Source organism: Panthera tigris, chromosome B2 (genome assembly GCF_018350195.1).
Source record: "Panthera tigris isolate Pti1 chromosome B2, P.tigris_Pti1_mat1.1, whole genome shotgun sequence".
NCBI classification, from domain to species: Eukaryota; Metazoa; Chordata; class Mammalia; order Carnivora; family Felidae; genus Panthera; species Panthera tigris.
Window position 1 is genome coordinate 57,489,942 of NC_056664.1, and position 26,636 is coordinate 57,516,577.

General features: G+C 35.7%; 1 protein-coding gene across 1 annotated transcript in view; it reads right to left on the minus strand.

Annotated features, from left to right (window-relative positions):
• The window catches only part of EYS (eyes shut homolog), a 1,764,056-nt gene that overhangs the window by 221,730 nt on the left and 1,515,690 nt on the right, over positions 1 to 26,636 (minus strand). The window contains 2 exon segments of the mRNA XM_042986616.1: positions 2,696 to 2,916; positions 11,847 to 11,955. Of these exon segments, the coding sequence (XP_042842550.1) occupies positions 2,696 to 2,916; positions 11,847 to 11,955 (330 nt within the window).

Here is a 26,636-nt window from a genome sequence, read left to right on the forward strand (position 1 = left end):
TCATTTGAGTGGATTTCTCTGGAGTAGGGGTTGAGAGGTTGAAAGACTGAGAAATTGATATGGAAAGCCAGAATAATGTATATGATGGAAAACAGATACTTTTGTGTGTGTGTGTGTGGGGAAATTCACTCTAAGGCCTTAAGTGCTGATAAAGCTTCCATACTAAACTGAAAGCTGCTTGTGTGCAGGATAGTGTCTTAAATATACATCTTCGTTTCACATAGTACTTTCCCTCAGTTGGCCTTTAGGCAATGTTTGCTGAAATAAATCTAAGAGAATGAACCTAGGACTATTTATATCTATCCTACTAGAATAATTATTTTTACCTTTTTTTCAAATACATATTAAATAACTAAAACTGGAAGTCATGTGAGGTTCTATAGTTTATGAAAATAAGACATTTATTTTATTTAGCATGTATTTGGCTTACAGTATCTCTGACAGTTATTGTTACAAAGTAAAACTAACTCTTACCTAGTCTCTGAGTTGGTGATGCGGACACTTCTGTAGAAAATTAGAGTATAATTGTTTTCTCTTGCTGTATGGCAAAATTACCACAGAATTAGCAACTTAAAACACATTTATTATCTTATTTTTTCTGTGGGTCAAGGGTTTAAGGAAAGGCTTAACTGGCCCTCTGTATAAGAGGCCCATAAGCTTCAGTCAAGGTGTTGGTCAGGTTGGGATCTTATTCAAGGTTCAACTAGGAAGGACCTGCTCCCAAGCTGAAGTGGTTGTTGGTAAAATTTAGTTTCTTGCAGTTGTAGAACTGAGGGCTTCAATATTTGCTGGCTGTCAGCTAGAGGCCACCTTACTGGTTGTTTGCTGGAGGCTATTCTCAGTGCCCTGTCACATGGACCTTCTCCAAAATGCTTCATGCTTTATCAAAGTCAGCAAGACAGAGAGGGTCTCCTTGCAAGACGCAGCTACAATCTTATGTAACCTAATGACATAATTGACGTTTCACCACCTTCTGTTGGTTCACCAATTGGTTTCACAAATTCTGTAGGTTCAAAGCAAATCATAGATCCTACACTAAAGGAGAGGGAATCATACAAAGGCATGAACACTGGGAGAGGGATAATAAGGTCTATGTTAGAGTCTGTTCATCATATATAGAAAGAGAGGAAACACAATTCTTGTCACTTTTATAATTCTGTCAGTGGTTAAGCCTCATTGGCAATATTTAATTTAGGTTGAATGACACAAATATTTCAGACATTAGTAAGTCAGTAGGAAAAGCTGTTTTCCTGTTTCTATTTCACTTAGTTACACAACAGTTAATTTTCCTTCAGGGTCCTGAAGGTTATCTTACTGGATAATTTTTGCATTATTATATGTTTCAAAAATAATTGCTATTAGTGGGTTCACTATAAAGCAGACTACTTATTAAATAAGACCTTGGTTTTGTTTCTTTCAGAAAAATAACCACGACCAAGGAAGTTAGCTTCACTCAAACTCAAAATTCACTCTTTTCAAGTCCTTTGAAACTTCATCTGTTATATTTTTCTTATATGAATTAAGTCCTAATTGCTGGTGTCATTTTACAAATGTGTAAATCAAGGCACACACTTGGGCAGAGCTAATCAGAAGCAAAGGGTTTAGACACCCCAAGAGTTGATATCCTCTTTTTCCACTAAACTATGCTTTCTCCTCAAATATTAGGTCAGAGTGTGATTGTTCGGTAAATATATCACCTTGACTTTATCATACCTGCCCATTCCTCTGTTCCTGTCTTTGGTCTGTGGTTCTATGTTGTTTTTCATTTCCTTTTCCAGTGATTATTTTCAGAGCCCATCTCTGCCTACCATTTCCTATCTACTCTTGCGATAAATTATTTTCTCTTTCCCACACTATGCATACAGATGTTTACTTTTGTGGAGTCATTACCTACTTGATACCTTGCCCCTTAGAAACACTGAGGTGAATTAATTAAGATATTTCCTGTGAGATTTGGTCAATTTTTCCTTGAATTTAGTTAATATAATCTGTACATGCTTTACCATCCTCTCTGTCATTATTTGTAGCCCTGAAATAAAGATTTCTCAGAGGATTAAAGAAATTTGGGAATATGTTCTACACTGTCCAAATGAGACTCCCTCAGGGTTGATTCACTTAAGACATTTTAGTGGAGCAGAAAGTAGTTGTAATTAAAATCTTTTTAATCTTATAAGAGCAGGATGAATCTTTATTTCAAGGGAAATAAGGTATATAGGCTTTTTCCTCCTTGACATACAGATTGCAAATAAAAAGAAGAAACAGATATAAGTATTCTTCTCCATCTTCAATCTTAGAGATCTGAGTTGATCTTTTATATTTTTGAAGATGAAGCAAAAAAATGCAATAAAAATTAATGCATCAAAACCATTATCAATGAATAAAAATCTGTCATTTATATATTCCAAAAGCAGAACACCTTGGTAAATTATGCTTGAATCTATCTGAAATTGCCAAAATCAGGTCCAGTTACCTAGTTATTTTCAGAGGTCAAGTATTTCTTGACATTGGAACCACAATATACAACTTTCTTTGAACAAACAAGTATCCACCACATGTGTGAAACACCTAGATGATGCATACACAAAATTGGAAGTTCCAGACCTTTCCATCACCCAGATGACAGTGCTGCTGGTTTTTGTTGTTTTAAGAATGGAGACAAGAAATATAGGTTAGAGTTCAAGAGGCTAGAACTAACCTGATGCAGGTGCCATTGTTGTGGCATAGATGACGAGCACACCATGGGACATGGCAGTTCTCAATGTTCTTTCCACGTAATGCTTCATCAATGATGAAGAATTCTTTGTTGTTTACTTGAAGCTCTTGAATGCAGCCATTGAACCCATAAATGTGACCTGCATTCTTATGGATCTTAACATCTTCTGGGATATGGCCAAGGTACATTGATTCAAAATGCACCTATAAGAAAAATAACAACAAAAATATCTGATCAGGTGTTGCCAGGTTATACGAGAAAGACCTAGAATGTTTTGTTCTGTAAGGCATGTTTTAATGTATCCTTCTGTGTAAAACAGGTTGTAATTGTTGCTTAGTTTTGTCACCTCTACTAGGTGGTAGGATAAGTTACCTTAGGAAAGGGCCCTTATTTTATATTTCTTTTGTAGCTCTCACAATACATAATGAAATCTTAATTTTTCTAAAAAAAGGGCATTCAATAAAACTTGTTGATTGATTACTCTGAAATGTATTTTGGAACTGAAGTGTTTGAATCTTAATGTAAATATTAGCAAATAATAACTGATAAGGAAAATAGAGTCTTGTTAATTAACTATTGTTAGAGATTGAATTGTGTTTCCCCCAAATTCCTATGTGGAAGTTCTAACCCTCAGTAGCTCCGAATGTGACCTTATTTGGAAACAGAGCTTATACTCGCTGACCAGAATGATGATAAAATCACTGGCACGATGTAAACTGCTACTTAATCTCTCTTCCCACCCTTCAGTAACGTATATAAATTGAATTCTCATCATTTGTATGTATATAAAAAGTAACTTTCCCAAACAGGAATTTATGAGATACACGTGAATTCTGGATGAAGTGGTAACAAGACACTGATCTTCAGGGCTGTTGGCATACAAAAGGTGCATGCAGCATTTGTGCAGTTTATGCCTCTGATGTCCTTATCCCCAGTACACATTCATGTACTCCAAACTGATACCTGAAAAGTATCCAGATTGACATTACAGATCCACTAAAATGGAAAGCTATCATTGCAAGAATTCTGAAACTAGAGCCAAATAATTAAGTTAGGGCTCTAAGGGGAGGAGAGAATGGGAAATGCTCAGTAATGTCACCTAATGTTTACATTAATATGCTCTGGTTTGATGCAAATGCACTTTTAGAGAACAGAGCATGTTCAATTCTAGGAACATCAAAGCATCTCCACGACCCATAATAGATCTAACTAACTCTATTATTTGAGCTCTTGTTCTTTTTTAGTGACTCGAGTTCTGCTTCTAAAGGCATTCCTTAATTTTGTGTGTGTGTACTTTATAAAAGATTCAGATATACAGTCACCCAGAGGATGACTATCTTTGGGCATAGTGGGGTGGAAAACTCAAGGTGTAATAATAGGCCCTCTTGCAGTACAGGAGTATTTCTGTTTGTTTTCACATCCTTTCTCATATGCTAAATCCATTTATATTACTACTCTAATAAACTATTAGCAAAAACTCTTTTATCAATTTAAGATAAGTGACTCACTGCTAATGCAATCTGGGATCTACCGTGAACCTGTAGAATCAGTGAATGACCTTCTCTCACCGAGGATCTTTGACATCTTTGTGTATTGATCACACACCTGGAACAGCAAACCTCTCACAGCTTTGACAAGTGTGCTGTTTTAGCACAAAACTGATAAAGGATGGAAGAATATCCTCCTCTTCTGTCAGCAGTAGTCAGATCTGAGGGAAAGTCTATAGAGCTATCTATGATTTATTAGACCATTAAAAAACACCCAAACAATGAAAGTAGATGGCTCTTGTATTTCTTCTGATCTGAGGCTCAAGCTTAGTTGGAGTCCTGAAATGTCTGAAAAAGCTGCTGCCATTGACTGAACATAGATAACCATTAAAATGGTTGACTTCCTCTATCCCCAGACTCTTAATTATCCAGGAGCAGCCTTTTGTGTGTATAATCATTTCTAAGGAGACAGGTCTTTAAAATAAGTCTTTTCTAATAACTTCTTGTGAATCAGACTATGGAGAATAGAGTCTGACATGAAGATATGATCTTACAAGATAAAACCACAGAGAACAGACATGGATAATCAAGGAGGAATCATCAAGATAATGAAAAATATGAATGGTGACTGAGGGAAAAGGACTCCACAAATGATAAGAGTGAAATAAGCATTCCCTTTCCTCCCAGAGTTTTCTCTTTAAAGGAAGAATATAGTTGCCCTTTTATAATGTGTAGGAATAAAATAAGAAGACAGGCAAAAGGGAACAAACTTCTAAAAACTACAGAGGTGGAAACAGGTAAGAAGCTGCTTTATCTCTTCTTTATTCTGTTTTAATTTAAATTTAGACTTTGGAGTCTACATATATTTCTGTAATGATATCTTGATTCAATGTTTAGTTTTGTTTTACAGCCTCAAATCTTAAATTAAATAACTTTTATGTTAATAGGAAGGTAACTAACGTAGTTTTTACTTAAGATTAACTACTGGAGTGTACTTGTCTTTACTCAAGAATGTGACGACTTATAATTGAAACACTGACTTTTATTTGGGTGTTGTTACTAGATTTTTGTTTTTAATATTATCTGAATTGTATGCAGACAAATTCAAAACCAGAAACATCAAGTCTTGGAATGGGATAAGAGATGCTGTGTAAGGTGCTTGGCAAGAAGGATTTATTTAAATTACTTCTTACATATGATTTATCTTAAATTTTTAAAAACTTTAGAGGCATTTAATGAAAGGGGATCAAAAGGCAGAACCAATATTTATCTTAGAAGAGATCTCTCTAACTCACTCTCTCTCTCTCTCCTCCCCATAATAATCTATGACCATACAGTCTCTTCTGTATTAATTTTAACCCCTTTGGTGTAGGGCCTCTAACATGGTCATTTTGGGATTCCTTCAGAGTCCATAACAGTGTCTTATAAATAGGAGGTTTACTACAGGTTTTTACAAATGACCTGATTTATGACACTCAATCCTGGTTTGTGTGTGTGTGTGTGTGTGTGTGTGTGTGTGTGTGTTTACAGTTTCCTGTTTAATTTCTAGGCATCTTCTTCTACTTTATGCTGCCTTATAACCTTGCTGTTTCACTAGATTCAGTCTCCAGGAGATCCTCACTGGATACCACTCAAGAAGGAATATTAATATCACTTTAATTCTAATATAGCTTTCAATATTTAATATATATAGCATAGAGTGCCCAATAGTGCTTATATGGAAATTCTTCAATTTCTATATATGGAATTCTTCAATTCTTCAATCTCATCAATGAGATTAATGTCAAGTAGCTGACAAGAAGTTTTTTTTTTAATTTGATAAATAGCAATGAAATCCTCATTAGTTCTTTACTTTCCAGTTAAATCTTTGATTCTTAAGGCTTTCCAGGCTAGAGAATGTTCTCAAAATAGTATCTTCTCCCTTTGTCAAAGAAAAAAACCAAACTTCAGTGAAGCAATCAATGAACTGAGTTGCTACCCTGTGAGCACAGTGATATAGGGAAGTAGAGATACAAAAAAGAAAAAGATATGGATTATTTTTGTCTAAATGGAAATTTAATGTAATCTTGGGAATGAAATCATAAATAAATGAAATATTTAGAAAATATAGTATACAGATCAGCAATATGGCAAAATAAAAAGCTCCAGCTACTCCTTCTTTAGGGAGACACTAATTCAACAACAATACACAGACCAAATCCTTTTGTGAGAAATGAGTAGACTGAGTTAAGAAGCACTTGTACCCCAGGTGAGTATGAAACCAGCTGTTATTGAGGATGACAGGAAAATCTGTGGCACTCACTGGCCAAAGCTCTCCCCCAGACTCCATGAGGTATAACTAGAAGAAAACTTCCAGCTCCTAGTTTCTCTCTGGGGAGGGAAATAGAAGAACGAAACATATATACTACGTGCAGACTTTTCAGAGACTGACGAAGGGACTAGTTTCCGTTTTGTCTGAATCTATGGGCTGACAGGAAAGTGTGCCAGGTGTGGCGCTATTGAGACCAAACGCAAAGGTTGGAATAACATGAATTCACTCACTGTAGATGTCCCCTGCAGCTCAGTGGGAAGGGTAGGCAAAACCCCCCTAACTCCTGACTTCTCCCTAGCAGTGGCAAGAGTTGAAGTGTGCACCCAAAATAATGTCTTTTCAGGGGGCTGAGTGAAGAATGAGTTTGTCTCCCCTGTCTTGATGGGACCCGGCCATCACTGAAAACAGAAGACGGCCGGATGCTGTGTTGCTGCTCCAGAGGACCACTGATGCAGTAGACTGAGGCTGATATGATTTGGTGGTCTCTTATAGGGGCCAGATCCAGGGGGGCAGGGTAAAGAAGAGTGGAGCAGGTTTCTAACATTATGGCTTTTCTATGGGTTTCTTGAGTGACTGGTTTCTATTTTGCCTGACTTGGAAGTTCTGCATGACCCATGTACTCTAGAAACTCTGGGGCTGCTGAGAACAAAAGAGAAGTGGGTGGCTTGTGGTAGGTAGCTCCAGAGAACCTGTAGTACTGCAGACACCAGAGGCAGCAAAACACTATGAGTACCTGGAAAAGGAAACTGGCAAATTGCTATAATAGAGAATTTACACACACAAGTCCAGAGAAGATACATCCACAGGTTTGAGAGGTTCCCAGACTCTCAGGCTGATTGGTGAAGATCTTTTCCTATACAGAGCCAGTCCATAAAGACTGGGAGAGATGTCTGTTTTTTCTAAAATGTAGATCTCATCACGAATTCTACAATGTAAAGGAAGAAATGGGGGAAAAAAATCAAAGGAACAAAAGAAGTCTCCAGCAACCAGCCCTAAAGAAATGGAAGTACCTGAGAAAGAATGAAAGTCACAGTCGTGAAGATGCTCAATGAGCTCAGGAAAATGAAGCATAAAGAAAATGAGAACATCAACAGAGAGAAAATATAGTAAAGAATCAAGCAAAAATTTTGGAGCTGAAAATACAAAACTAAATTGAAAACTTTATCAGAGGGGTTTCATCAAAAGACTTGATCAAGCAGAAGGAAAGAAAAAGCAAACTCAAACTCAAACCTCAAAGATAGGTTTCTTTGAAATTATTCAGTTAGAGTAGCAAAAGGAAAAAAAAAAGATTGAAGAAGAGTGAGGAAAGCCTAAGGGTCGTATAAGATGCTATCAAATAGAGCAATATATGCATTATGGGAGTCTCACAAGGAGAAGAAAGAGAGGGGCAGAATACTTACTTGAAGATACAATGATTGTTAATAAACATGAGAATTTTAACTTTACTTATTCAAACATTTTCTTACTTGATTCTTTTAGTTGGAATGAAGATAAAAATTTATAGCTGAATTAAAAAAAAATAAAAAGATACTGAAAATTTCCCAAATCTGGGATTAAAAATGGACATCTAGATTTAAGAAGCCCAGAAACTACCACAAGAAAGAACTCAAAGAAGTCTACACCAAGACACATAATCAAATTGTCAAAAGTCAAAGAGAATTCTGAAAGCAGAATTCTGACTTGTCACATAAAAGGAAGGCCCATAGGACTATCAATGGATTTCTTACCAGAAACATTCAAGGCCAGAGGGAGTGGGATGATATACACAAAGTGCTCAACTCCCTCCCCCAACCCCAAACTGCCAAATAAGAACACTATATCTGGCAAAACTGTCCTTTAAAGATGAAGCAGAGGGGCACCTGGATGGCTCATTCAGTTGAGTGTCCAGCTCTTGATTTCAGCTCAGGCCATGATCCCACGGTTGTGGAATCAAGCCCCATATCTGGCTCCATGGTGAGCATGGAGCCTCCTTGAGATCCTCTCTCTCTCTCTCTCTCTCTCTCTCTCTCTCTCTCTCTCTTTCTCTGCCTTTCTGCCCCTCTCCCCTGATCATGTGCTCTCTCTCTAAAATAACATTAAAAAACAATGAAAACAAACCAAATAAACAAAAGCCGAGGAAGCTTATCAATACTAGATCTACCTTACAAGAAATGCTAAAGGGAGTCCTTCAAGTTGAAATGAAAAGGCACTAAACAGCAACATGAAAGCATATGAAAATATAAAGCTTTTTGGGAATGGTGTATATATAGATTAGAGCTCGAAGATCAATCAACTGAAGTTAAGATGCTATTAGCTTAATATACATTATTATAGTTGTAAGATGTTGTATGTAAGCCCTATGATAACCACAAAGACACTATACATATAAGATACAAAAAAGAAAATGAGAAAGGCATCAAAGTATGGTTCATACACATACACACACACACACACACACACACACACACACACACACATATACAAAAATCAATGAAACACAAAGGAAGAGAGCAAGGGAGAAAACCAGAGACAAAAGAGTTATAAGACAGAAAATAATTAATGGAAATAGCAATTTATTACTTATCAATAATTACTTTAAATGTAAATGCAAACCCTCAATCAAAAAACATAAAGTGACTGGGTGGATAAAAAAAGATTAAAAAAAAACCAATATCTAACATATTCTGTCTATAATAGACTCACTTTTGATTTAAGGACACATATAGGCTGAAAGTGAAAGAAAGGAAAGAGATATTCCATGCAAATGGTAACCAAAAAAGAAAATGAATGCCTACAGGTTTTCAGACAAAATAGACAAGTCAACTTGTCATAAGAGACAAAGAATGATAATTATATAATGATTATCTGGGTCAACTGACCAGGAAGATATAACAATTATAAATGTGTATGCATTCAACATCAGAACGCTCAAATATATGAAACATTGACAAAACCAAAGAGAGAAATAGCAGCTCAATGATAGTATGATATTTTAATATCCTTTTTTCAATAATGGCTAGAACATCCAGAGAGAACATAACAAGGAAACAGAGGACTTGAACAACACTGTAGAACAAATGATTTCTTGGATACAGCACCAAAATCACAAGCAACAAAAGCAACAAAAGACAAGGGGGACTATGTCAAATGAAAAAGCTTCTGCACTGCAGAGGAAACAATCAATGAAATGAAAAGGAAATCTATAGAATGAGAGAAAGAATTTGCAAACCACATAGCTGATATGGGGTTAATATTAAAAAAAATATAAGAAACTCCTATGCCTCCAAAGCGAAAACAAATAGGGTGGTTAAAAAACTGACACGAGACTTGAATAGACATTTCTCCAAATACATATAAATAACCAAAAGATATGTAATAAAGATGTTTAACATCACTAATCATCAGGGAAATGCAAATTAAAATCATAATTAAAAACCATCTCACATTTGTTAGGGTAGTCATAAAAAAATAACAGAATATAGCAAGTGTTGAAAAAGATGTGAAGAAACTGGAACCTTCGTGCACTGTGGGTGGGAATGTAAAATTGTGCACTTGCTATATACAACAGTATGGAGGTTCCTCAAAAAATTAAAAATGGAAGTATCATATGATCCAGCAATTCCACTAATGAGTATTTATTGAAAAGATAGGGTGCTTGGGTGGCTCACTTGGTTAACTGGCTGACTTCGGCTCAGGTCATGATCTCATGGTATGTGGGTTCGAGCCCAGCATCAGGCTCTGTGCTGACAGCTCGGAGCCTGGAGCCTGCTTCGGATTCTGTGTCTCCCTCTCTTTCTGCCCCTCCCCTGCTCGTGCTCTCTCTCTCTCTGTCTCTCTCTCAGAAATAAATAAAAACATTAAAAAAATAATGTAATGTAATGTAAAATGCAATGATCCAACAATCCTGTACACTAGTCAGAGCTCATCATGAAAAGTGTACTCTTAATCCCCTTTATCTGTTTCACCCATTCACTCACCTGCCTCCCCTCCTGGCAACCTCTAGGTTGTTCTTTGTATTCAAGAGTCTGTGTTTATTTTTGTTCGTTTGTTTGTTTGTCTCTTTTTTTCTTCAAAACAAAAGCCAATTTTATTCTTACCATCATAATCCACTAGACAGTGTTGAATCTGTTGCATCAGGAAATTAAGTGTATTATAAAAGGAACAACAACAACAACAAAGCGTGGGAATCAGAAAATCTGGGATCAAGTCTCTTTCCTTATCACTATGAAATTTTGGACATCTGATACTCAGTTTTATAAGATACTATCTTGTAAAAGAGATAATAATTCTTACTTTGGAGAGTTCTTGTGAAGATCCAATGAGATAAAATATATAGCCATAATTCGGAAAATGTAATGTGCTCATGCAAATGTTAGCTATTCTTATGTGCTTCTTTAAGATGCTTGTATATGTTCAATATGAGAAAAAAAACTACGTAGAAAAAAATGGAAATAAAATGAAATTTCCAATTCATTAGGGCCCTCCACACTACCAGCTTTAAAGTGCACTAAAATTAGCACTTTGGAGCTCTAATTATACAGATTAACTCTCCATGATGATCAAATGAACCAGGAATTCTTTATCTTAAATGTATTTCTATAAAGTCATACTAAGAAGCATGTAACCAACCACATCATTAAAATTAAAAGAATTCAGCGAATTGCCTGGTCTCTGGAAGGACAACCATCCATCCTCTCTTCTCTAAATTTTGCTTCATTCAATGTTTCTAAGAAAAATTCTCTGAGAAGGGACTTTTTAACAGCACAGTACAAGCACTACCATAGCCTATAAAATGCGTTTTTAATTACTGTTTTGTATCTTGCTAATCTTTTTTTTTAAATGTTTTTATTTATTTTTGAGACAGAGAGAGACAGAGCATGAGCAGGGGAGGGGCAGAGAGAGAGGGGGACACAAAATCGGAAGCAGACTCCAGGCTCTGAGCTGTCAGCATAGAGCTGGATGCAGGGCTCGAACTCACAGACAGTGAGATCATGACCTGGGCTGAACTTGGACGCTTAGCCAACTGAGCCACCCAGGTGCCCCGCATCTTGCTAATCTTTACCCATTCCTGTGCTGTGTTTTTCATCAAGCATAACATATTATATGCAAAGTGTGAGACGAAGATCAATTTCTTGTTAAATTTAATAAAACTTTTATAGCGACAGGCAGTATTAAATATATTTAATTGTACCTAAAGTATCAGGGATGATTATTCTGGTGTTTTGTTGAGAGCTTTTATAAGGACTATGTTCAATAAAGAAATATGATGTGTATTTAGTAACTTAAAAATAAATAGTTATTTGAAATATTGAGGGCACACTTAGTAATGTCTGGAGCTGGATATTTGCATAACTACCTGAGACACATGGGATATCTCTGTGTCTTTCTTCAGTATTGGAGGTTTTCCATCTGCAGTCACTTCAATCATACACACACTTTGAGAGCTGCCCACAGGGATTGTGTAGCTAGAAACAAAACAGAAGAGGCCATTATTGCATGTATTACTGGCAAGAACAGGGTAACTTCACACATGGATGGTAAGTACTTCTTCAATGAGAGAGGTACTTTCTGGATCATAATAATCCTGAAATATGGCCTCAACCAAGTGTGAACATTTTAGGATAGATGAAAGATATATTTCTTTTCTTATGCTGAAATTTTATTTGCCTTCTCTTTCTATCTCTAAATCAGGACTTGAAATGCTTTCAGAAAGTTAAACCCCCACAAAACCAAAAGAGCTTTCTGTATAAGTAGCTAATAATAAATTTTAAGTGCTAACAGTGGTGGACATATGGTCTCACTCATGTAGGAGACTGTTGGACAAGTAACAGCAATGTTAAATGATGCAAACCTGCCTAGGTAGAAATTTCCCCTCCCTGGCCTCCAGGGGAAATAGAAATGGAGTAAGAAATGAAAGGCTGCATACCCTTGAGCAGTGAGATTACAATGTGATATAGTTATCGGAACTCAGAAAGCATGCTGCTAATGTACTGGCTGGTACTGTGTCTCAGAGATAAAGAAAAGTATAAGGTTAAGGGAATTTGTAGAATGAATAGCAGAAATGACCAATACACAATTGAAAATTTATCACAGTTTATAAAGTGATACAATCAGATAAAAAGGTACACATACTAAAGTACTTGGCAAAAAATTAAATAGAATTTTAAAAGGCAATTTAAATGATAGTACCCTGTCACTTGCCACATGTAATAATAGTAACTTGTCTTTTTAAGTCTATTCCATAGAGATATCAGAAATTCATTTACTAATATTAACAGTGGCTATTTCTGCATACTGAAAGTATGATCTTAATGCTCACTTTTGCTTTTTTGTATTTTCTAAATTTTAGACAATGAACACACCTAATTTTTATTTTTAATTTTGACCCACTGCCCCAGTTTGCACATGACTAAGACATTTTCCAGGATGCAGGATTTCTCAGTGCTAAAACAAGGTAAGTGCCTCGTACATCAGGATCAGTTGGTAATTCTACTTTTAAAAGAAAAAGTCAGTTTTATTAAAAATCATTAGTTAAATCACTTATCAATATTTTTCTTAAAATCAACTTTGGGGTCTAAGTTGAATGGAAAAAGCAAACCAGAACTTCCTTCCCCCACCCCCCCACCCTCTCCCCCTTGCTCCAAAAAGGGATAGTGGTCATGCTGGTTTTCTCTTCCCCTTTACCTAGAAATACAAATCTGATATGGCCCTTTTAATACATTATCACACTACTTTTTGGGCCCCTGCTCCAGTTTACCAAGGACACTTCTAATTCTGATCAGATCACTGTTGAAAATGTTTAAATTCCACAAATAACCTCTAGAGTGTCGCATTTGTGTGAATTGTAAATTGTGGTGATATATGAAGCACATTTGTCATTATAGTTGAAATGGGAAGGTAGATCTGTACAGATGCTTTATTCTGGAAATTCAGGAAATAGTTCTCAGGGAATGCACATGTCCTTATTAAGACACAGTAAGATCTCGTTTTGTTTGTTTCATTCAGAGCTTGTTAAAATCTAACCATGAACTTCAGTGCTATAGAAGGAAGCTACTCTACCCTATATACTTTCTGTTACCTCCTTTTCTTCCCCTGGTCCTTCCATTAAATGGTTGATTCTATTGTCTGCTTGGTTTATGTACCATTTTGGAAATTGATGCTCTAATTTCACCAGAGATTTTTCTACATGTAGATTCTTATCATGTTCATTTTTATAATATCTCATTTTTGCTTACAGACCAAACTGTATGATAGGCAATGAAAAAATGCTCTATAAACAAATTTAGACATTATGCCACATAAATCATTTGAGGCATACATATCCCGTATGCCTCTCAAGTATTGCTGAGGCCAGCCAAGTCTAATGATTTAAAGACTTAAGGATCATATTTTGATATAATCCATTGACTAGCTGAGTGATCCTAGGCAAACCACTTAACCTTTCTTCCCTAAAGTGTGATTATCCACAGAAGGGAGATAATCATTCTTGGTTCATAAATGGTTAGTGAGAATCACATTATTTAATGTACATAAATCATTCAGCGCTAATATTAAAATCCAAAGTTAAAGCAATTATTTGCTGACTAGACAGGGATCTCTAAAGAGATTTTTATGAAAATAAATTACACAGTCAAGATGAAGTGTTCATCTACTTCTACTAATATTACCTATAATGGGATTCAAAATCAAATACTCAGGTTGCATTACCTTGAAAACTAAAATTTGATGAAAGAAACATTTTTTCCAGGGTCTGTAACATTCTTGTTCTTTGTATTTACAGTCTTTAGATAGGCTAAACAATTTGGCAGAAAATTCTGATTTGGCAAGATAATTTATTTTTAAATTTTTAGAAGAGCCTGCTCAAAGTGGAAGTTCAGGGTATCCAAAACCAAGGGAAGGGTTGTACAAATGTAAACAATGGAGAGTGGATTGTTCAATCAAGTACTTTTATATAATTGAATGCTATGCGGCTCTTAAACAGGAGTTAGAATATTAACTAATGGCATAGAAAAATATTTGTATAGAATAGAAAAAGGATAGACAATTTGAGTGATATACCATTTTTATAAAAAAATATGCATAGAGATAATACTTGATCTACTCTCGCTAATATTAACAGTGGCTATCTGTGCATGCTGAGAATGAAGATGATTTTTAATTGGTCTCTTTTGCTTATTTGTATTTTCCATATGTTGGACATGGAACATACAATAATTTTAAATTTCACCTCTTAAAAGAAAAATTCAGTTTTATAAAAAAAAATTCAGTTTTTATTTATATAAAAACAAAAATAATTTATTGACATTTTTGTTTTCCTAGATTTCATGCTTTCTTTCTAGGTAAACTATCTTCATGTTAGGTATGTTAACTCTTGAACAACACAGGGGTTAGGGGTGACCACCCCTGCCCTGCGTACTTGAAAATACACATACAACTTTTAAAAGTTAGCCAATAGCCTTCTGTTGACCAAAAGTCCGACCAATAACCAACATGAACAGCCAATTAACACGTTTTATATGTTATATATGTTATATACTGTATTCTTACACTAAACTAAGCTAGAGAAAAGAAAATGTTATCAAGAAAATCGTAAGGAAGAGGAAATAGCATTTATAGTACTGTACTGTATTTATTAAAAAAAATATGCATATAAGTGGACCCACACAGTTGAGACCCATGTTGTTCAAGGGTCAACTGTATTGCTTTCTGACAGCCTCTGAAATCTCTTCTTCTAGAATTTATGTTAGACACTTTTCAGAAGACTATTAAACTGTTCTCTAAATTTCTTAATCTTGCTTTCACATCTTTAAAATACTTTCTTAATTTCCCTGTCCTGTATTCTTCCTAGGCACCAATTTTTTCTGCAGCAGTCTCTAGGACTATTTATTCTATTGACAGAATTTTAATAAATTTTAAATTTTAATGAATATTTTATTCCCCAGGATTTTGAATCTTTTGCATCATTTTTGTATAATTTATGCCTGATTTTCCTTTATAGATTCTCCTTTAAGACGAGTTATTCTTTCACTAATGTCTTCTAGCATCCCAGAACTATTTACTTAAAAGTTTTTGTCAGATTTTTCCATAAAAATGATTTTATCTAGAGTGATTCATGTTCCACTTGTTGATTTCCTTTGTTCCTTTCTCAGTGTTGCCATGTGTTCTGATACTGTGCTGTGCAGCCTCATTTTTAGTTTTTTTTTTCTCTTTCCCCTCACTTCCATTTTCCTTGTTGTGCTCATCTGATGTAACCCATGTCTGCTTGCCTAATGAGAACCCTACCTGATCTTCAGAGCATCTAAACCTGAATCTTGGATAATGTATATTTGGCAGTTCTGTTCTATGGTGATATTGAAGGTATCCTTTGGTCCATTCAGAGCTGAAAAGATTGCTTGGTACAGTTCTGCTCATGATGCTTTGGTTGTCTCTGTTCTTTGTAGGCTGGCAGTTTGCTAAAAGTCAGAATCCCAGAGGACAGTCTCTCTTTTTCTCTGTGGGTAGATAGGTAGATAAATGATAGAGATATCACATGTATACTTGAATGACTAGTTTAAATTCCCTTATAGGAGCTGAGCATCCCTGTTTTTAGACCTAGATCTTGGCAGGCCTGCAGTCTTAGCTCTTGATGCTTTGCAGTCTTGTCGGTTTCTTGTCTGGGAAGATGTCTATCTTGTTTTTGAATTCGCTTTTGTATTTTCAGTTGTGTATTTTAAAATTTTCTATATTGTTGCTATGTGTTTGACACTAAGGAGGAACGCCAAAGTGTGATGTTACAGTCATCTTGACCAGAAGTCTCACTTTTTTTTTACAATAAGAAAAAACAACAATAAAGATAAAATTGAGTTATAACTTTTTTTAATGCTTATTTATTGATTATGAGAGAGAGAGGGAGGGAGAGCACGCACATGTGGGGATAGAGAGAGGAACAGACTCTCAAGCAGACTCTGCAATGTCACTGTAGAGCCCAATGCAGGGCTCGATCTCATGAACTGAACCATATGATCATGACCTGAGCTGAAATCAAGAGCCAGATGCTTAACCAACTGAGCCACCCAGGTGCCCTGAGCCCTAACTTTTGAAGGGCCATGTAAATAGAAAGTTATCTTTAATCTGTGAGGGGTGGAATGAAGGAAAATTAAGCACATTGGAGGTGCCTTTATAATTTTGCAGGCTTTTAAATTTGGAAAGAATAATTTCTTTGTCTTTTTCCATCTCGGGTTGTGTGTGTGTGTGTGTGTGTGTGTGTGTGCGTGTGCTTTCACATTTCAATGCATCTGTCTCATGTTTTTCTTCAGTGGCAGATTTCAAAAGCACATAAGTAAAGTGGTTTGTCTTTCTTCCAGAGAGAAATAGGAAGTATGGATTTCTTTCTTCTTTAAGGTACTTACGTTTGATTTGTCAAATCTTGGAGTTATATGAGTCACTGGCATTATACCATAATGAAATTAAATGCTTTAAAAGGCCAATGTAGTGCTATGCTGAAGGCTCACAAAACATAGCTCATGCATAATTGTAGTAGCTATAGAATTTTAAGCCATGATATAAAAGTAACATAACTGAACAGCACCAACTGTGTCTAGGGAATATTGCAAAGTTGATGGCAATACTGAATCCTTCCACAGGTGCAAAATATGTTCTTTTCTCTTATCACTCGCTAGGTTTGGTTATTATACAGCAATGATTCTAGCTTGTCTATTTTATTCATTATTATTTTTTTAAATGTTTATTTATTTTTTGAGAGAGACAGAGACAGAATGTGAGTGGGTTAGGGGCAGTGAGAGGGAGACACAGAAGCAGAAGCAGGTCCAGGCTCTGAGCTGTCAGCACAGAGCCCAACGCAGGGCTCAAACTCAAAAGCTGTGAGATCATGACCTGAGCCGAAGTAGGACGCTCAACCGACTGAGCCACCCAGGCGCCCCTAGCTTGTCTATTTTAAATTTTGGACATGAATTAACTTTGCTGGGTTTATTTCTTTATTTACCTAAATTAGACTTTAAAAATGAATGTAAAAACAAGTTCTCTATATGGATAACCTTTAATATAGATAGCAGTTAAGTGAATCTCCAAGATAGTAACTATTATGACCAAAAATAACCAGCCTTAATGTTTACCACATGTTAAGTATTACTCTGAAATGAATAGATAACATTCACATTAAGCTCCAGCTTGGAACTTCCATTAAAAGAATCTTTCTGGCTAGATTTAGGACTGAGAGAGATTAACCTCAATGTTAGCTGCTATGATCTCCACATTCCGCTCAAAGTTTCACTGGAGTTGTGAGAGTTAGCTCTGCATATGAATAGCTGAGATGGGAGACTCAGATCGGCAGATGGCAGTAAAGGTACATGGCAGAGATGGAGGCACTGAAAGGCATCTGATCCCCACAGATAGGATCTAATTGACAGTGTGATTGTTTTAGGTCCCTGTTTGCAACAGGAAAACAGGGGAAAATATATTTAAAAGATTATACATCAGGCAGTATGGATGAAACTGTCCAGAGACATACAGTTTTCCTTACCGGTCATGTATCTAATGTGACTGTCATGGCTGTGTGGGCAAATTTAAGAAGATGCTGTTTACGACCATGAAGGTTTCATACAGCCCAATCAACACAGCCATACTGTTTGAGGTTGTTAATGTGACTCAGCACAATCTATATGTTAAATGAATGTAAAAAAAAAAGATCAGACACAAAAATCACTGTTAGGCCCTTTGCCAAATAAAAGCAATGTAAACACACCAAAGGCACCTTGAAGCATGCCTTTTTATTTAGAGCACCAAAGAGCTGGCCAGGATGGCCACACAAACAGTTTGTACAAGGAATGCTGCCTGACCTCTGTCTGATAGGTGATTGTTACAAGGACTTCCTGCCTCTAGATGATTGTCATGAGATGGTCATTGGCTTTAGGTTATTTTATTTAGCCTTTTCTCTGACTGACAGATAGCCCAAATATCCTGAATAATAAATTACTGAGAAAACCGAGCCATTATCCTGTGAAGCACTGATACTAAAGGAAGAATCTGCAATGATTCCTGAAGACTGCTGGAGCAGGAACTTCATTTACACCCTTGATTAGCCAGAGCAGTCGTCAAGGGAACAGCCAACCAGCTGTCATGAGATATCACAGATATTCCAAAAACTGTGATTTTACTTCTGACTACACTATCCAATTCATGTGCACTGGGACCTACAGCATATACAGACCAGAGATTTCATGGTCTCCCGGTAGCACCTATAAAAGTATAGACGGCCAGAATACCCTTGTTTTCTTTGCCCAGTAAAAACATTCACATAATGACTATTACAATTACACAAATTGAAATTTGTATTCAGAAATACTGTGTTTTTTGACCTGACATCTGGCTTTAATCTATCTGAATATCATGGTAAGAAGCTTCAATGGTGTGCTGGAGAAGGCTAGTACTGACTCACGAGAGCTGGTTTTGTGCATTCTTTCTCAATTCACACATCTGTGAATTCATGTTGGTAATTTGAAATTGACCATGGTGGGAGTATTTATGCCTGGTAAATTGGCAAAGCTACAAATCATTCAACCCTTTATCCTCCCCTTTTTCCTCTAAGATCTTGAATCCATGGAGATTCTTGAATATTTCCTAGTAGGATTTAAGTATTCACTTAGAACAAGGGCATTAAGTTGCAAAGCTTAGCTTCATTGTTGGCATTTAATTTGGAACTTCAATAGGAAATCTGTTTTATTCATACTCTGTTCATAGCTCTAGGTTGGATCAGTTTACTCTGCTGATAAATGGGGGTTTTAAGAATATTACCCTTAAAACCTACACATACACAGTTTATAAATGCCAATTAGTACTTAGTTTTACCCTTCAAGTCTAATACTTATTGCTCAATTCATTTGTTTTTAGCAATCTTGGGGTATATTTGTATCCAGTCCACTAAGTAAACAGTAAAAACTCAGGAGTTGAAAATACTCATTTCTGATCCTTTCCTCTTCAACCCCTAAACTCTCATATACACATATTTTGAGCTACTAAAGTTTCCCAAGTTGAAATAGCATTTGAAAAAAATCAATTTAATAATAGATTATTTCACCCAATTTGAACAAAAAGCCATTCTGATGATATGGGTATGTAGAGAGATTCACTTCCGTTAGCTTAGGAGTGAAACCAAAGACCTGTTTCCCTTAGGAAAAAACCATGTGTGTCCCTGTCATTTTTTAGAAGTATTACAGTGAGTGATGGCTGATTCTTACAAAATTGCCTTACCTAAATAATAAACGTGCGGTTTACCTGTCTTCTAAATACTGGGTTTTGCATGATTAGTATTATTTGTAGCATATGATTGATTTTCCTGCCTGTGTATTTTGAGATTTATTTTAAAAAATAATATTTTGATGCTAAAATATTTATACTGTACCATATTTAATCCAATTTATTAATCTAGCTTTTATTAAAAATATGAAGAGAGAGATTAATAGAGATGCAAAGGATTTAAATTTCACAAGCACTCTCGAAGCCAAACTTGTAAATATTCTCATCACTCTAAATGTAAAAAGGCTGTAGTGTGATCCAGCAAGCCGTGCCTCAGGATCAATACCTCTTTGGTTTCATATTTCTTTGTCAGCTGGCACGCCATCTAAGTGTCCCTTGTCTCAGCTTATTCAATTTTCTCTGGGAAAGTCCATCTATTTCTCATTCTTATATATAACTTTTTTCTTTATGGTTTCTAAGGTTTTAATGCATGCCACTTCCCCCCCAATTGTCCTCCTATACACCTTTGCCAAACGTGGCTTCCCCATCTTTGAAACTTCTGATATGGAGAGAAGAAAAGTAAAGTTCTTACCCCAAGCAAACTTTCAATTTGGAGATAGCCAGACAAGTAAAATTTTAGAAATTCAATCAATATAAAAATAGATGCAATCAATGAATATATGTAATCTAGGCTTAATGCTTGAAGAAGCATTACTAGCCCCTCCTTAATTTAGGGTCTGTTTCTTATTAATAGCTCCCATGAAAGCACTCTGAATTTAAAAACTGAGAAAAATGTAATTAAATAAATGATTAGGATGATGAAAAAATGCTTTGTCTTTCACCCTTACAATAGAGACAACATACTTCTGGAGTTGTTTATGATAAGAAAAACAATTACATTAACCTTTTAGAAGTGTTCCAGAAGATGACAAATGAAATACACCAAGTAGACCAAAATCCGTGTCATGTCATGTGCAAAGTAAAATTGCTGATAGAGATGGTTTCAAAATTTTATATTACTTGATACAAATAGAAAACTAAATTACTGTGAGGCCTATAAGCCCACAATGATGAAGAAATTTAATAAGCTCTAAATACATAATCTCAGTTAATTTTATTTATGTAATCTTGATCCAAATGATTTAAGGTAGTTACCTTTAAACTCTAATACTTCATTTTATCTTAAAACATGTACATTTGTTCAGGGGCGCCTGGGTGGTTTAGTCATTAAGTGTCTGACTTCGGCTTAGGTCATGTTCTGACCTGAAGTTCCTTCCCAATTCCACATCCCATGAGTTCGTGGGTTCTAGCCCCATATCAGGCTCTGTGCTGACAGCTCAGAGCCTGGAGCCTGCTGCGGATTCTGTGTCTCCCTGTCTCTCTGCCCCTCCTTGGCTGCACTCTGTCTTCTCTCTCTCTAAAAATAAATAAACATTAAAAAAATTAAAAACCCATGTACATTTGTTCATACTAAAATTTGTTCGTTATTCTATTATAGGACTGAGTCTACACTAGTTTTTCATATGAGGGAAAATAGTAGGAAATAGAAGAAAAAGGGAAAATCTGTGTAGGGAAATAAAGCATAAAGTAAATTAGTGTTCAGGAAAATTATCTTGTACAACTTAAAATGGATCTATTCATTCAATAAACAAATGAATCCCTATTATGTAAGAAACTAATAGGTGGTGGGGAGGTGGAGGTAGATAAAGCAGTTGTCTTCTGAAGGTCTTCATAGAGGGTAGACAAGAAAGACACTACCATTCTTTGAGAGGTCAATTTTCACCAAAACCAGAGGAATCAGGGCCGGCACACCAGTATTGGCAGTGTAGGTTAGTGTTAATGAGAGCTGACAGATCTGTGCTTGGTCTTCAAGTCTCACTCAAACTCAGTGAGCAAGTGATGCTGGGAAGATTTTACTCAGATACAAACTGGGAGCTTGTGATTGCCAGGCTCATGAGGCAAAAATGAAAATAGGGAGTTCAAAGAGTGCCTATCTTTACTGATTATAGAAAACAAACAAAAAGGAGAATATTTTTTTCCTCATCTTTAGCTTTTTTTGCTCTTCTTTAAAGAGCCCCAGTCCAGTATCTCATGCTTTCATGCTGCTCTGTCTTATCTTCTATCCATTGTAAGCAATGCTTGACCAATGAGAGGACACACTGGAATACATCATTTGAAAGTGACAGAGATACCTTCATTGGGTATACACTGTTATTATAGCAATGGCCTCTTATAATGGGATAGTTTGCTTTATTTAATAAACATTTGTATATCATTTATTATGAACCAAGCATTTTATTTTCCTCAAGTATTTTACCTTTAAATTCTTTTTTAAAAAGTAAGCTCTATGCCCAATGTGGGGCTTGAACTCACCATCCCCAGATTAAGAGTCCCATACTGTAGTGACTGAGCCAGCCAGGTGCCCCTCCCCAAGGACTTTAAAATATTCAACATCATCCTCCCCACGAATTAAGCAGAAACATGTTGGGTTTTTTTTCCATTTAAAGATCAGGAAGTTGAGTACCTGAGGGGCTAACTATCTGCGGTCCCCTAGTACCTAGCTGACATAGCTGGGTTTTGATGTGAAGATGGAAGCAGAGATTGAAGTGAATTCCAGAAACACCAAAATGCTGCCAATGACTCAAAGATAGAAGAGGTGAGGAACAAATCTTCCCTCAAGCCTCTGAAGGCAGGGTGGTTTTACTGACACCGTGACTTCATAGTTCTGGACTCCAGAACTATGAGAAAGTAAATTTCTATTGTTTTAAGCCATCAATTTTATGGCAATTAGGTTACAGCAGCCACAATAAGCAAATACAGAGCAGAAGTTTTTCTTTTTTTAATGAAACAATGTTAAAAATTAGAGGCAAGGATTAGAATATTAGCAGTGTTCAATAATTAAAATGGAATTCAGACATAAATGACATTAGAATGTGTATATATTGAATTATAAGTGGACACCTTATTAAGGTATACAGATAATCTAAAAGATTTGGGTTTAACAAATATCTCAGTTGTGGAGTGGTTATGAAAAAGATCAGAAAGCAACAGTGTATCTCTTTTTTAACATTTTCACAGTGTAGTTAAATTTGACAGGAAACACTGATGTAATAAACACAAATCTATTACAGATACCTAAATCTAGTACCTGCATTTATTGCAATTCAAATAGAGTAATAAAAACATTCTAACAGACCTCTTTAAAGTGCAAAGGGGACTGTGCTCACTAATTCACTAAACACTAAGGGTGAACACAGTCATAGTAGTAACTGGAAAAGCAATGGCAAAAATATATTCAGCAATTTACAGTCCTTTACTATTTGATACTTTGAAATCTAAAACACATTTCCCTTTGGTTTGTTTTTAATTACCTTTAGGGGGTGGGATTATATTTGCTATCTATAGTAAAAGGAAATGTTTATATTCAAAGCTTTTTATCAATTGCAGATGTTTTGTTGACAACCAATATAGCAAACATTTCCACAGTGGTTTACTTTAACCTTCAACCAACTGAGAATCAAGTGTCTTAATCTTGGGGAGAATAATACAAATTTTGAAATCATAAGTTCTTTAGGCCAAAGAAAGTTCTCAGTGGTGGTGCTGTAGATGGGTGGAGAAAGCTTGTCTTTCTACTCAAAGACTTTCCAGGGAATCAAAGTTTTATGCCACCACAGAAGCAATTCTATATTACATTGTGAATTGTAAAGGGGAGAACAAAGAAGTATCCACAAATGAGGAAACTTACCAACCTTATTAAAGAATCTTTGAATAGTTTCTCTACTCAAAAGCATTTTCTGAATTGAGAAGGGGTTCTCATTTTGCTAATACCTCAGCCAGAGCCTAGAATTTCCTGAAGTGATAGTTTTCAAAGAAAAAAAAGCACTAGATGTAATAGGAATATTAAAATACACACATGATTGTTTCATTCTGAGTGATTATATAAGTATAGGGTTGTAAGGATCAAGCTACTTTCCTTTCTAGTACTTAGAAGAGAAAAAATGATCCTCCTCCCCTTTTCTCTTTATGGTCTTTTTGTAGAGCATCATAATACAACACAGTTCCATGCACTTTTTACCAGCAGAATAAAATAATCAGACAAACTTTATAAAGAAGAATTTCTCACATTAACAGTTATATACCTATAAATGCAAACTGGAACAGGGTCAACTGTACTCAGAACCCAGGAGTCTTAGTGGTAGGAAAGACTTGAGATGCATAGTCCATTCTCCTACTTAAAGGAAGACACTTTGTAAAGGCTTTGTAAAAGATGAATTTCAACCTGTTTGAATATTCAAATGAAAGAAGGCTCATTATGTCACGAAGCCATTTCTTCATTGACAGTTTTGCCACTGTTTATATAAAAGCCATTCTGTGTGTGTGTGTGTGTGTGTGTGTGTGTGTGTGTGAGACCCCGTGATGTGTGTGTGTTAGGTACCCTTTATTGAAGATTTTCTTAAATCAGATACTGGGTTCAACACCATACATGGATTATATCAAGGCAGTGTTTCTCAATCTGGGTTTCCTTTTTGCCCCATTTACCTCCAGGGAATATATGGCAATGTCTGGAGAAATCTTTGTCACAACAGCAAGAGGAGGATGCCACTGACATTTAGTAGGAAGAGGTCACCAATGCTGCTAAACATCTTATAATGCACAGGGCAGCCCCTAACAACAAAGCATATATATCCCTAAATTATCAACAATGTTCATCTTGCGAAACTCTGATTTGAAGTAAAAACAGAGTGAATGTTCACTAGCTAAATAAATGGTAGGTCTTGTTATAAAAACGAGGGGCAAAGGAACATGTTTTTTCCCCCTGTAATACAGCACTATTTTCTACAATGAAGGATTATAAAAAGATTATTTTAGAGTTTTTTTTAGATGCTTATTTATATTTGAGAGAGAGGGAGAGAGACCGTGCAGGGGGGAGACAGAGACAATCTGAAGCAGGCTCCAGGCTTTGAGCTGTCTGTAAGCACAGAGCTCGATGCTGGGCTGAAACTCATGAACCTCATGAGCTGTGAAATCTTGACCTGAGCCAAAGTTGGCTGCTTAACCAACTGAGCCACCAATGCGCCCCTAAAAATATTACTTTAAAACATTTTGTTATTTTCATGCAACATATTCACATGACTCAAGATTCAAAAGGTATGCAAAGATATGTATATAGTGTAAAATCTTTCTCCTACCCCACACCTGGACTACCCAAGTCCTGTCCATCGAGGAACCAGTGTTACCAATTTCTTGTTTATTTATCCAGAAGTCCTCTATGCATCTGTAAATGCACACATACACAGACACATGTGGACACAAATACTATATACATTCTTCTCATGGTGTTTTTATTATTTAATCCATTTTAGAGATTATGTTCTAGCATGACACAAAGAGTTTCCATGTTTCTTTTTAAGGTGGTAGAGTATTTCATTGTATGGATTTCACTGTACTTTATGTAACCTCTCCTCCCTCTATGGATATATTTTCATTTTTTTCTACAAGTAGATTCGACAAGTAGAATTACCAAAGAAAAAAGTTTGTGTTTGTAATTTTTATTGGCTATTTTCCAAATTACCTTGCATTAAAGTTGTACCTGTTTCCATTTTGTAACTTTAAAAATTTTCTCTTACTGTTTATACCTTCTCATCAAAAACTTTCTAGGAATAAATAAAAAGGTTGGTACACCAGACAGTATTTTGTTCCTATCATGTTCTCAGGACTCAACTATTCAGAATCTGCCCACAAGGTTTTTTTTTAAACCTGCTTTTAATTGTGGTAAAACATATATAACATAAAGTTTACCCTTTTAACCATATTAAGTGTAAAATTAAGTGGCATTAAGTATATTTACAATATTGTGTGACGGTCACCACTATTTCCAAAATTTTTCATCACACCAAATGGGTGAAACTCTAATTATTAAACAATAGTTCCCCATTCAGCCTCCCCTCAATAGCCTTGAATCTAATTTGTGCCCATGAATTTGTCTATTCCAGACATTTCATGTAGGTGGAATCATATAGTATTTGTTCTTTTGTGTCTGCCTTATTTCACCTTAGCATGAAGTTTTCAAGGTCCATCCATGTTGTAACATGTATTAGAATTTCATTCCTTTTTTAAGGCGTTTTATCTATCTCTTGATAGACATATATTTGTTCACAGCTTTTGGCTACTGTGAACAATGCCGCTATGCATACTGGAATATAAGAATCTGTTCGAGTCCCTGTTTTTAGTTCTTTTGAGTATGTACCTAGGAGCGTAATTGCTGGGTCATATAGTAATGTTACATTTAACTTTTTAAGGAACCATCAAATTGTTCTCCATAGTGACTAGACTATTTTAGATTCCCACCAGCATTGTACTAGGGTTCCAATTTTTTCACACCCTTGCAAATAACATTTGTTATTTTTCATTTTGAAAATAAAATTATAGCCATTGTAGTAGGTATACAGTGGTATCTCATGGTTTTGATTTGCATTCCCCTAATAACTAATGATTTTGAGCATGTCTTCATAGGCCTATTGACCTTTTGTATGTCTTCTTTGGAGAAATGTCTGTTCTTTGCCTATTTTAATGCCAGGTTCTTTGCCTATTTTAAAATTGGGTTGTCTGTCTTTATATTGTTTGTCTTTTATTGTTTATTGTTCCTCCTCGTACCCTGAATCAAAACCTTACTCAAATTAATTTTCACCCATTCATCATAAGTCTGCTTCCTTGAGAGAAGACAGAATCCTTTTACTCTAATAGGCACATAACCATTAAATTTGGTTTCCTGCCCAATTCTGGCAAGGCATAATTTACCTTTTCAAGAGGATTAAGATAATGGTGAAAAGTATCAAGGATTTTATTTCCTAAAATATTTTAGGTAAATTTTTCAAGGGATAATCTTACCTCTGAATTTGAGAAAGAATATTTGTAA